The sequence below is a fragment of the Dermacentor andersoni genome, chromosome 5 (genome assembly GCF_023375885.2).
Source record: "Dermacentor andersoni chromosome 5, qqDerAnde1_hic_scaffold, whole genome shotgun sequence".
Lineage (NCBI taxonomy): Eukaryota > Metazoa > Arthropoda > Arachnida > Ixodida > Ixodidae > Dermacentor > Dermacentor andersoni.
The window spans coordinates 147,834,578-147,847,698 of NC_092818.1; the positions used below are offsets into that span (position 1 = coordinate 147,834,578).

Below are 13,121 nucleotides of genomic sequence, written 5' to 3' on the forward strand. Positions count from 1 at the left end.
ACACGTGATCATTACAAACAAAGCAATATTTAGTCTCCGATCATCCAATGTGCTAAAATCAAACTCAGTGTTTTTTTTTTTTTATTTCTTAAGCTAAGTAGACGGCGTAACATATTATTTACGTCCATAGTTTAGGAATACATTCACTTTGTCGAGCCACACGCTTTTTGAACCCGCATCTTGCTCAAGACGCAGGCGTAACCACATCAACTTTATTCACGCGTTTAGTAACCCCCCCCCCCCCCCCCCCCTCACCCCCGCCCACCGTTGTCTATATTTACTCTGAGCTAAGTGCTTCCATTCGCTTCTGGAATGCCTATCCCAATAGCCTCGTTGAACAGTCCGGTGAAGAAAAAGTCCACCAGCTAAGAGAGACGCGTCTTTTTTACGTGAGCTTTCTTTACGTCTAAAGCTTGTCGTGTGGGTGAACATTTAACTCCGTGCCAGCGTGTAACGCAAGGGTCCGATGAAAACGCAGCGCTTGCTCCGAATAATGCTCGATTCATGTTCACACATGCTACACGCAGTACGTCCTCTTGCTCTACGGCTACGTGGCCCTAACCACCCGGTTGTGGCCGGCGAGATGGTGTCGCTCACGTGCATCGTGGAGGGCGCCAGGCCAGCAGCAAACATCACGTGGTACAACCGGTCCGAGCTGGTGCGCCCACAGCCCCCGGCTGCCGAGGACCTCATGAGCGATGGCACGTACCGCACCGCTAGCACACTGGTATTCGTGGCCAGCCTTTACGACCACCAAGCCGAGTTCTTCTGCAAAGGAACCAACCAGGTGCTCAAAAACAGAACCGAGGCACCACTTCTTCAGGCCGTCCGACTAGAAGTTCTCTGTGAGTTTGTCGGCCTCATTTCGCCTACAGCGTTCCCTTGTGTCACTTATATATATGTATATATTCAGCAGCATTCGTTTCGACTACACGCTAAAAAAAACGTTTACGTGATTTAGGGCGTAGCTTTGTCTAGCAAACGAATATTCATTTATCTTACACGCCTTTCGTTTATTGAATGCTGCGAGTCCGGAACTTCCAGATTGCGAATGGTATTTGTGTTATCAGGGCTAGTGACAATGCATTCTTGACAGGAAAGTAGCGAGCGAGAGTTTTGAATAAAGGAAACACAAGAAAGACTGATGAAGAATATTTCTCGGAGAATAGAAACGCCAGGAAGGGTCTAACCTTTAAAACTGTTAGAACTGAGTGTAGTAGAAAGATTGATACATTCCTATGCACTTCTGAACCAGTGAAGAGAGCCGCTATAGGATGTTTCTTTTGTTTGTTTTTTTGAGCGATCAGAAGTTCCTTCTATAAATAACGGTTGCTTCTGACGTATGTAAAAAGAGGGAGAGAGGCTAGGCATGGATGTTAACCAGATGGAAGTGTCCGATTTGCTATCCAGCAAGGGCGCGGGGAAAAGAGCGTTAGAAAAAAGTGAAGAGAGAGAATAAAACAAGAAAATCTATCTCGATATCGGTGAGATGGTTCGTCGTGCGGCCAATTCTCTAAAAGTGCAGATAACGAAGACAAAAATGAACAAATGCGGCACATAGGCACCAATTGCCAGGACCTTCAGGACGTACGTTCGTGACGTACATTCAGGATCGCAGTTCAGGTTAATAGGGCGTTCAGACTGCAATCAGGATAACAGTACGCGAGCCGACAGCGATCCTCCTACCGAATGTGTTCCTTCCCGTCTTGTTTCTTGCACAGTGAGAAAAGACTAGGAACTACCTTAGGCGTTCACTGAGCCATATGCATTACAAAAAGGACAATAGCCCTTCACTGTCTTCTGATGAAACATCGAGTTACATCTTTGCTGTAGGGTTACCCCTTACGACAGAGGTCTGTCGTACAGCATTTTAGCGCAGCGGCTTATGACGTATCTGCACGGAATACTGCGGACACTGGCACATAATGTAACTGATTAATTCCTCTTCACCGTAATGGTAACAGGTTGCGGTGCCGGCAATTCCGACGCAGAAGGCAGTTCTCACATGTCCTGTCGTTTTGCATGAAAAACTGGCATTATATGATTGTCAGATGTGAACTCCGTTTTTCCTAACCAAGTCAAAAAAGAAAGAAAAAGAAAGGATGAAAAAAGAAAGATAGTACAATAAGTTAGTCCACTGCTCGGACGAAAAGCACGGAGTAGGCGTACAACATTGGGAAATCCGCGTCTGAATAACAAATATAATACGCCTGATCTCTTTCTTACATAAATTATTTATTGGATTTTACGTGCCAAAACCACGATTTGATTATGAGGTGCGCCGTAATGAGACACTCGGGTATAATTTGAAACACCTGGGGTTGTTTAACATGACACCCTAAACGGGTGGTTTCGCATTCGCCCCATTGAAGTGCGGCCGCCATAGGCGGGATTTGATCCCGCAGCCTCGAGCTTTATAATAAGCCTGGCGCTAAAATTCATTAAAAGTTTACGTGTACGTTAATCGCTCTCCGGCTACCCTCTTGACGCGTCATGAAAACACCTTTTAGTAAAGGAAGCAATAAATTGAAGTGTACGCACCACTAAGAGAAACAGACAATCCTTATCTTGTAAAGCTTTTAATGTTTTATTTTAAACAGAACCGCGCGTATTTTGACAGGGGCAAGGAGGGAGACACGACACGGACCAGCACTTGTCCGTGTCGTGTCTCCCTCCTTGTCCCTGTCAAAATACGCGCTGTTCTGTTTAAAATGGCTTACCAACTCGCCCAAACGTCTGTTTTAACGACTTTTAATGTTAGTTTTTCTCTTTTTTTTCGCCATTCTTTGTTGCTAGCTGAACATGAAACCTTAATATTACAGGCAGTTACTTAATTAGGTATGCAAGTTTTTGGAAAATCGAAAGTACGCCTGCAATAACTAAAGTACCGAAAGCGCTAATGAGGCTGTTTCTGCGCACCACAGCGGAATTCAAGAGTAAAGAGAAAAAACGGGGACGCAAAGCTCATGAGCGGCACCTCTTGTTACAGCCTTGCTCCAGCACTGTTAATACTGGACAAATAAAGGTCCCCTATAAAACAGCCGAAAGTAAATAGGTGCATAAGAAAGCTCAACAACCGCAGTAGGAAACCATGGCCTGATATCGTTGAGCTGCCGAGCAAATGTACAAACAAAAAGACTATGTGTGCGTTAGTGTATTGGCAATACTATAAAAATTGCTTCACTTGTCCAACGTTTAGGCACAGTTACTTGGAGATAACTACTATAGAAATACGTGCACATAGCTGGCGTTGCTAGCACACTAGAAGAACTAAACCGACTTCTTGTTATTCTGTAGTGACTGAATAATGGCGTAATGAAGTAATAATGGCGTAATGGCGTAATGGCGTAATAAGAATAATGGCGTAATGAAACTAGGAACTAACGTTTATTGCGTAAACGGCAGTTATTGTTTAGCACTCTTACTTGTTCAGTCTTGTTTCTTCGTGTTCCTGTCGTAGCGTACTTGCCCTAGCGCAAGGATCATGGTGCCACATATAAGCGGCCGTGCGTTCTACGCCACCTGCGCAGCAGGTGTGCACACGTCTCGGCGCTGCTCGCGGAGGCACTCAGCAGGTGGCATGAGTTCTGCGAAAAGTTGCACACATGCAACTTTTGCAATTCAGCCGTCGAACGGTAAACGGAATGATGACTGTCCCGTATACTACAGAATCCGGAAACTCTATTTTTTTTTCGGAGAACGCTTCGATGCTATAACGAATACACTATTGAGAGCCTCAGCATGTGTGTCTCAAGCTATGCTTCGCTGGAGTATGTGTTCCGATTCTGTCAAATCCCGTAAGTCCTATAAGGCTTTCCTTTTTTCGTAATCGCGACTTTTTGATATTGCTTGTGGGGTACTACGGTTGGGCGCATGATGCCTATGCCCTGTGACACAGAGGGTCGGTTACTGTTAATGCAGACCCGCCTGCTGTGCGCGTGCTGCCGGCAGAGGGCGTTAACGTGACCGAATGGCACTCGTGTAACCTGACGTGCCACTACGATGCGAATCCTCCGAACGCGACCGAGGTGGCGTGGTACAAGAATGGCGAGCTCCTGCCGCCCAGACCCAGGGGACACCGGCTACAGCCAAAAACCGCACTGCTTATCCGGAATGCGACACGCAAGGACACCGGCGTATACAGCTGCCACGTGAAGAACGCGTTCGGACGAGGGAACGCATCGAACTCCGTCTACCTGGACGTTTTCTGTAAGTACACAGGGCGAAGCGCCCAACTAAACCAAAACCTAGCCTAAAGGCAGGGCTACCTTGAATTAAATGGAAAAGAGGAGCGGTTGTACAAAAACTGCGCAGCAGTGAGCGCTGATCGAAATAGATTTGTTTCTAGGCAATAAAGGAGGGAAGAGAAGCGAGGGAAGTTTTCTTTCCCGAAAAAGAAGGAAGCACGCACGCATGCAGTTTTTACAATACATCTATCGAACGGTAAGTGGAATGAGAAACGTTCCGTATGAGCATGGGTGGGACGGATGATGCGGAATGCTTTCGTTCCTATTTGCGGATACAAAAAAAAATGAAACAATGGCATTTATTAAACACTTCTATGTGCCGTAATAAGACAGAATATTTTGTCTTACGAGTCATTCACAACCGATGGTGGAAATATAATACCTCGTGTAATCACGTCACTTTAACAGCTGTTTCGAGGCAATTCAAAGAACTTGCTATTGATTTGTTTAAGGACTTGGAGCGCGTTTATCGTTTATCAGCCATTCTCCTCCCAAATCCTGTGAGGAAGAAAAATACTTATTTATTTATGGGGTTTAACGTCGCAAAGCAGCATTGGGACGATGAGACACGTCGCAGTGGAGGGTTACTAATTAATTTTGACCACTTGTGTTTTTCTTTTTCTTTTTTTTTTGAGCGCGCACCTAATTCCAAGGATGCGAGGGTTTATGCATTTCGCCCCTAGATGCCGGTGACATAACAATGACGGGATGGAGGTTTTGACGGCTGTGTGAATCAGGCCCAATGGTAACGCTCCACACGCGTAATTGCGAAATATGTGGATTCGACTTCCACTTATGTCAAGTTGCCGTTTCGTCCGCGTTCATATTTCGTTTTCTTATTATTTCTACGCTAGAAAAAAAAAAACGTAATTTTTCATGACCTTTCACTAGCTTCATCGCTTCCCAAATAGTTGTAAAAAAAAAATCTCCTCGATTCTCCTTTTTCTGCTCCTTCACTGCCTTGCTTCGAATGTCTCGCGGTCGCTCGATCGTGTACGCAGACATCCCGCTGGTGAGCGTCTGGGTGAACCCGTCGGTGGTGGCCCTGGGCGAGGGACCCGTGCTGCTTCGCTGCGAGGCCGAGTCCGGCAACCCGCAGCAGCTGCGCCGAGTGCGCTGGTATCGCGATGGGCAGCTGGTCAATGAGACCAAGGAGCCTGATCTGCTGCTCGAGGAACTGCGGCGTTCCGCTACGGGAAACTACAGCTGCGAGGCAAAGAACGACGCCGGATGGAGCCCGCTGTCTCCGCACAAGTCGCTTGTCGTCATGTGTAAGTGCGCGTGTATGTATGTATGTATGTATGTATGTATGTATGTATGTATGTATGTATGTATGTATGTATGTATGTATGTATGTATGTATGTATGTATGTGTGTGTGTGTGTGTATGTATGTATGTATGTATGTATGTATGTATGTGTGTGTGTATGTGTGTGTGTATGTATGTATGTATGTATGTATGTATGTATGTATGTATGTATGTATGTATGTATGTATGTATGTATGTATGTATGTTGAATAGGTCACATGAAAGAACGACACGGTGCATAACTGCGGTGTGTGCTCACGTCGGTAAGACGAAGCCATTCATACATCTTCGCTCATTCGTTGTCTGAATAACGTGCGTTAAATATGCATATAAACGCACCTATTCGTTTGTACAAAGCAACGAGCAAAGTGGGGAGCAAAATGCGCTATTGTTCTATGGCAAAACAAGGACTAACGTATAGGATGCCCTCGGCTGCATAGAAACAGCTCATTCTGTTTCAAAAGAGCAAGCGTGGTTGCTTCACTCTGAGAAAGGTCATTGCATTGGCTAAAATTAAGCGGGAATATAAAGCACCCACATGAGAAGGCCATCGATACCACTCTTACATTAAACCTCCTAACGCCGTCAACGTTGTTCTGACCTGCATTCGAATGGCAGCTTATTATTCGTTTCCTTTTTATGGTAATAGTGACATAGATCTTGTAATGGGTCGTTGTGGCTCTCTAATATAGTAACGGCTATAACTGATCTCAAGGACGCTGAGCAAAGCCAGTTGCACGTATAGGTAGACCGGATTTCAAATCCGCTTCGACATATTCGCCACTTCCAAGAAGGAGGAAAATATAATATAATAGACAATAAAAAAGTGCATCGAGGCAAGTTCTTTTGTTTCTTTTCGCCGCTCATACCTCACGAACGAAGATAAAGGAAACGCGAATATTCTCTAGCAAGAAGATGTGGGATTCAGTAAAGGCGACGTCTTGCTCAATAGTATGTACGGTACAAAAGGAGGATAGGCTGTCAGAAGTAAGAAAAGTACACAAGCGCGCACAAAGACCATGCAGGGCGAGCGTCAGGCTATTGATTACAGTTCGCGTTAGGAAACTACATTGACTGGCCGCTGGACGTGCCTTTCTGCCCGAAGGCGTCAGGCACTGCACTGGCTTTACGCTTCACGCTGACCATCGCCCGCCGAGCAGACAGTGATGTCGACATCACTGGCCATTTTAGCGCTCGTTGAGCACTTTATATTTACAGCATTATATATATATTGTTTTCGGAATTTGTCCACTCCGGTGGCAGACGACACTGCCCTTTCTTTCGTTCTTTCTTCCTTTATCTTCATCATCATTATTATTTTAATTATACTGCGAAAATCTTCAGTTGTTCCGTTCTCTGGTGTTATGATTGGATTCGGAAAGAACGCACGCGAGAAATAAACTTCACTGCGTGGGCCGGTCGTGTTAGGGGAAGGGTGCTGTGCGGTCGGTTTAACTGTGGGGGAGGGAGATGGCGCCACCGTTGCTTCGTTTATTCTCCGACAATTCTTGTTCCGTGGCCGTGGCTTTTTTTCGTGTCCGATTCCCTAGCGGCTAAGCCGCGACTGTTCCAGCACATCGAGCCTGCGAAAGTCGCGCCGTGGGTGCAGTTTGCGATAAGCCACATGTTATTGCGCTCACTGGAACAGCGGCGGTGTCGGCTTCAGTCCAGGGCTCTGCGACATGCGAGCTATAGTGTGTTTCTTTTTGTTTCATCTGCATGTGTGCGGCTGTAAAATACGCCGGACGAGTGCTTTGCGACATTTATGCAGGACGCCACGCAACCCCTGGTCTTGCTTCGCCAACTCTTGTTTTATTGGCCGTAACGTGTTTCACGCAAACACGTCCCTTGTCGCTCCCCGGTATGTGTATATGCATGTACATGCTGGTAACTTTCCATGCGAGAAGATGTACCAGAACGAGCGAGAAACAGCAAGATAATGTATACTGGCGTTGCAATAATGTGCTATAAAGTGACGTAACGAGTTTTCAAAAAGCAAACAGGCTTGAACCTTCGGAATGGTTAATGAGCAGAACTCTTACGAAAACGAAGAAAGTAGCTGTATAGGGCACGAGCCGCTTCACTGGCCACTTAACAGGATAAGCATTACGGTGAACGAACGAGCGGACAATGTTGAGTGAGCGCCATGGTGATGCAACCTCTTGGAAACTGGAGAGCACTTTGCTAATTAGCCGTGATTTCTCTTTTGTCGATCAGCAGAAATTCATGCCCTTCCCGATCTTCCGCGTTGTCAAAGGCTCATCAAATTAACCGTAGTCTTTTGCCTGTAGTCTAGCGATCACTGGCATGGTCACTGACGAAAGCCCCAAAACGTCATAGTGCACATTTAGGAAAATCATGTAAATGCATATCACCGTTATGCCTTTGGTCTAAACGAAACTTTGTAACACTAGGCCACTATTTCCTGAACCACCCTTTATTTTTCTTTGTTTTTTTAAATATCATTTGCGTTTTTGCGTGAAGCCTGACAGCTCCCCCCCGTTTGCACTTTGTTTTCTATTCGTACTTAATTTCGCACCATTACGTAGCAGCAAGAGGTCGTTACAGATGAGAGTTGCGAAGTATTTAGACACCGAGAATAGTCTAAACGACGTGTTTTGTTCTAGTTTCAGCGATCTTAGTGCAACCGAAATATCATCTTCACTAGAGCTTTTTACTCTGTTTAATAGTCGCAAGCTCAGTATTTTAGTCGTAACGGAACAGGGCAGCACTCTCCGAACGCATGATACATTCTGAAGGCAAAGCACGTATGATTAAGTGTTACTGAATTTTTACGTCCATAGAAGTCCCACTAGAAAACGATACGCGCAAATATTTCTTTTTGCATTCTACATTTTATTATGCTTCTTGCGCACTTATAATTTAATCTGGGTGAAACTGAACCAGACATTTGGTGACGCAAAATTTACTGATGCAGAGACGCAGCTCGAAAAGCGAGACAGTGACGAAACTAAATGGTATTTCAGTGACACTGTTGGTAAACGTTAATAAGTGGTTACGATAATCGATAATGCAGTTCTTTCCCTGTCTTTTATTTAGTGAGCGATTACAGTCATTACAGGAGTGAGAAATGAATAAGCCTAGGGAATAAGTCTATAGCTTCTTGAGAACGCGGAAAATCGCTTGATATTTTTAAACACGTCATACTAAGCATCTATGGCGTAGAAAACGTTATTCTGTGCGCGGTAAAGTTGGAAAATTTCGAGAGTTGCACCATTGATGGAACTACATTCAAACGGGAAGTGACAAGAAATACTCTTCTGACATACGTTTCCACGTTGGCGTACGCTTACGATAGTATTTTTCTGCTCTTTCATCTTTCATTTCGTTCGTATGTTGCTAGAGGCAAAGCACTGTGTACTAATAACGCAGACGTTAGGGAATATTTACTGCTGCGATAGACATCTATGCCTCTTTTCATGCGCATGCGCGATCTAGATAGGCATGTAGCGTCTTTACTCGAAAATGAAAAGTTAACAATGCGCACCTCCATTTCTGTCGTGTTCTATTTTGCGAATGAACTTAGTCAATCCTCGCAGAAAATTTTGATTTTTTTTATAATGCGCTGTAAAAGTCAGCGCCACCATGGCATAACTTCCTCGATGACTCTACTAAAACTGCTGCGCATGTCTGGACTTTAAACTGGGAAGCATTAACCCCTTCGGTTCTTTCCCCGAGGAAATCACGTGACTGTGAGGAAAAGAAAACGTAAAAAAACGCAGGGGATCACGCACACGCATGCATGCTTGTACGCGGGCGCAACGTCAGCGTTGGCGCTTCAAATTTGCGCGCATAAGTCAGCGCTACGGAGCAAGAGACGAAAATATGCGAAGCTCGAGCAAAAATACGACAACCTCGAGAGAGAAAATTTAACTCACACGCTTCACGCTCCGGCAGGCTACTACTTCTCGCCCAGAACCAGTGAGCCAAGAGGGAGAGGGAGAAAAAAAAATCGAGAAAGACACACAAAGACTGAGTGGTAGTGACAACGCGTATGAAAACCTAAGCGGAGAACAAAGTAATAAGCGACAGGGTGGAAAAGTGTGGGGAGGAATTTTAGAAAACTTTCTATGTCGGGAGGTTTTAGAGGCTGGGTTTGGGTGCTGCAGGAAGAGGCCAGCGCTGTAAAAAGGGGTGGAGGCAGCTAGGCTGTAAAGGGAGAGAAGGGGACGTTGGTCATCGATCGGAGCTCGACGGAGCGCGAACACGCCGTGTCCGCCAGCGGAGACATCGATGTGTGCTTTATCGACTGCGGCAGCCGTCACTGCCGCCGAAGCCGAAGCTGAACCGCTTCGCTGGCGAGCTCGCACGCTTGGTTGACGCCTGCGTTCTTTCGGGCTCGCGCTCTGCCTCTTCTTTTTCTTTTTTTTTCTCCCTCCCGCATCCGCAATAGAGGCTTTGGGGGAAGACGAGGAGGAGAAAGAAGGGGAGTTGCATCCCCGCTGGACCGACAATTGAGCACTCGTTTGCGTGTGTCGACCGGCAAATTTCGGACATTCCTCAACAAACTTTGTTCGCCGCCGTTCCCCTTGGTCGCCGTTGACTGTCAGTTGCTGTCGCCACACCACTCCAGCCACTGCTGATGCACGCGGTGTAGGCGACCCCTGTAGCGCAGTGCGAGCGCCCTTGTCTGCCGGGCTAGCCGCTGCCTCTCTCCTTGTGCCCGGATAGATTCCGCGATCCTTGCTCAATTTCGCCGCCAGAGATATCCAGATGCTGTTCTCTTCATAGTACTCTTAGTTGTGTCGCAGATATATTTCAGGTATGTGCAAGCCGGGAAAACGTGACAGCTACATACGGGCGTGCGATTTGTTCCTTACGTATGTTCTCATCTCCAAACTTGAACCATGGTGTTTCGACGAAATGAGAGTGCACTCTGTATCGCCGTTTGTTTTCTATGTTTCTGGGCCTTCCAACGCTTTGAACGCTGCTTGTTGTTAGCAAGAAGGGAGAGAGAGAAAGAAACAAACGTTTATTTCCCCCAAGTAGCTAATTGTTGTTCTAGCGTAAATCTTCGTGTCTAATACCACAGTTACGAACGTAACAAGGGCAAGTAAGAGCACTTCTCGCCTGCCCTTTTATCTTTGGAACATCCTGACCACGGCGGCCTCATTTTGATGGGGGCGAAATATGCGAAAACACCCGTGTATTTAGATTTAGGTGCACGTTGAAGAAACCCAGGTGGTCTAATGTTCCGGAGTCCCACACCACGGCGTGTCTCATAATCATATCATGGTTCTGGCACGTAAAACCCCATAATTTAATTTAATTTATCTTTGAAACATGCCGTTATGTGTATGTGCATTGGGCTACACGTCTGTGAAACTGCAGTTCTGTTCACATAACAATTTCACTTCTTTGCGTAACTGAGCGTGTCTGTCCGTGTTCGCGTACTCTTTTCTGTGCACTGCTTTGCTTGTTTGTGGAGCTTTGCATGTGAGGTTGCATTTAGAATTCCGTCAGTTTTTCTCGGTGTTCTTGTGCTCTCATCGTATGCCCTACGAAGTGGAGCAGCTGCTGCCACATAAAAATGCCAACAGTAATAAAGATAAATAAATAAATAAATAAATAAATAAATAAATAAATAAATAAATAAATAAATAAATAAATAAATAAATAAATAAATAAAGTACAGAGTCTTACGGATTTTGGATTAAGCGCACCGCCCCTGACATGACCTCTATTAACGTGGTTTTACCACGTGTGAAAAGCACAATTAGCTTATTGTAATCCCAAGGTGGAAATATCTTAAACAACCGTGCCGCGCCACCAGGCTATAATATATTTAGTGGGACATACATGCCCTACCGACACACATCCCTCGCCTTTCTTCTTTGAGAAGTTCCTCTGGGAGCATTTCTTCTCGTCAAAGACCTGGAGTCAGTAAAAGGGCAGCATTGCAAATTCACAGCTTAGCAATAGCCCAGAAGCGCCGATGAATTGTGAGCACGTCAGGTAGATGATGGGCGGCGCCGCATTCAACACGGTCTCGTGTCGAGGCGCGTTTGTATCTGTCCGCAAGTTGTAAAGTGTTCACGTACTCGTGTACACTCGTCCCAGTGCAATACATTTGCGATTGCAATATGTGAGCACGAATGCGCATTTGTATACAAGTGAAACATTCTGCCACCTTCTCTTTCCCCGGCGTTTCTGAACACCGCAGATCCCCCGGGCCCTGCGGTCTTGGTGCCCGAGAGCGGGGCTTTGCCCCCGCTGAAAGGGCAACGAGTGACGATGCGCTGTCACGTGAATGACACGGGACTGCCGCCCAGCGTGGCGTTCCGCTGGGAGCACGGGGGCGTGCCTCTGAACGTGACCGGAGCGACGCTGGTCACCGAACCCGTGACCACAGCCACACAGGGCAACTACTCGTGCGCCGCGGTCAACCAGGTCGGCGTAGGCACGCCGGCATTTTGGATACTCGACGCCCAAGGTGCGTGCTTCTGACTTTCGTTGCTCCTCTTTCTGTCTTATTTCTTTTTTTCTTGAATTCACCGACGAGGCATTTGTCACCGCCAGAAGCTAGCTGAGACACGCGTTTGAGGCGTGGCTTCTGATATGCCTCGAGGAATTCTTGCTGCGAGAGCAAGCGCTTTGCTTCTTTCTAATGCGGCGTTATACGTGACGCTGCATGGAGATGTCGGTACGTGACACTGCGTTTCAACTCAGAAATGGCGATACCTCTTTCGCCAGGAACATTTGTTCCTTTGACGTGTGGTGTTCCGATATCGCAAGCTGTGTGAATGCACTAAATTAGGCCCACTACGTGTAATTAAGCTTACCATCTTTTTGTTCTTTTTTTTTTTCTTTGACTACGTGCATGTCGATGTATTTATAAAATTATTCACGAAAACGAGTTCGTCAACATGCTCACGATGTGGGTGACAGTAAAACATCCAGCGATATATGGGATGATCATTTTTTGAAGTATGATTTAATTTTTAAAGAGCACCTGTTGCAGATAACATAATTCTAGTTCTTAAGCTGAATTATTCAGAGAGGCGGACATCACTTGCACAATAAATCCAAAAACATATTCAAATCATTATTAAAGATGCACTAATCAACTTCCTAATGAATTACTTTGTGGCAGATATGACAATTTAGGAATTGTATCGAGTGAGTTTGCAAGCCGTACACACTTAGAACGAATTTCCAGAATGACACCAGTTCGGATATAGGTACTTTCAAGCTCCCGGCAAAAATACACAGTTGTTTCGCTTACCTTTTCAACCGAATTCTCGTTTATGCACTTTATGCCTAGAAGCACAATATAACTGCAGCACCCGTGTATTTCGTCCCCCCACTTTGGGAAATAATATCTCAAAACTAGAGTAATCCTAGAAGTTAATTTCGAGTTGATACGTCTTGCAGGCTCACCGGCTACAATTAGTAAACTGCAATATGTGCCGTGAAGTAATTAAGAAGTTTATCCACCGCAGTGCTTTAGCGGCAATTGAGTTGCGATGCTAAGCACGAGGTCGCGTGATCGAATTCTGGCCGCGGCGGCCGCATTTCGGGAGGGGGGGGGGGGGGGCAAAAAT

At 45.9% G+C, this 13,121-nt stretch overlaps 1 protein-coding gene and 1 long non-coding RNA gene across 3 annotated transcripts in view; one reads left to right on the forward strand and one right to left on the reverse strand.

The window, feature by feature from the left end:
• LOC126531385 (hemicentin-1-like) overlaps positions 1-13,121 on the forward strand; it is a 254,348-nt gene that overhangs the window by 192,728 nt on the left and 48,499 nt on the right. For both annotated transcript variants that reach the window (XM_050178893.3, XM_050178894.2), the window contains exons 4-7: positions 528-845; positions 3,922-4,209; positions 5,249-5,518; positions 11,741-12,010. In XM_050178893.3, coding sequence (XP_050034850.1) covers positions 528-845; positions 3,922-4,209; positions 5,249-5,518; positions 11,741-12,010 — 1,146 coding nt within the window. The remainder of the gene's footprint in view (positions 1-527; positions 846-3,921; positions 4,210-5,248; positions 5,519-11,740; positions 12,011-13,121) is intronic.
• The window catches only part of LOC140218610 (uncharacterized), a 140,532-nt gene continuing 128,102 nt past the window's right edge, over positions 692-13,121 (reverse strand). Inside the window, exon 3 of the long non-coding RNA XR_011894814.1 lies at positions 692-768. This is a non-coding gene — a long non-coding RNA (uncharacterized lncRNA). The remainder of the gene's footprint in view (positions 769-13,121) is intronic.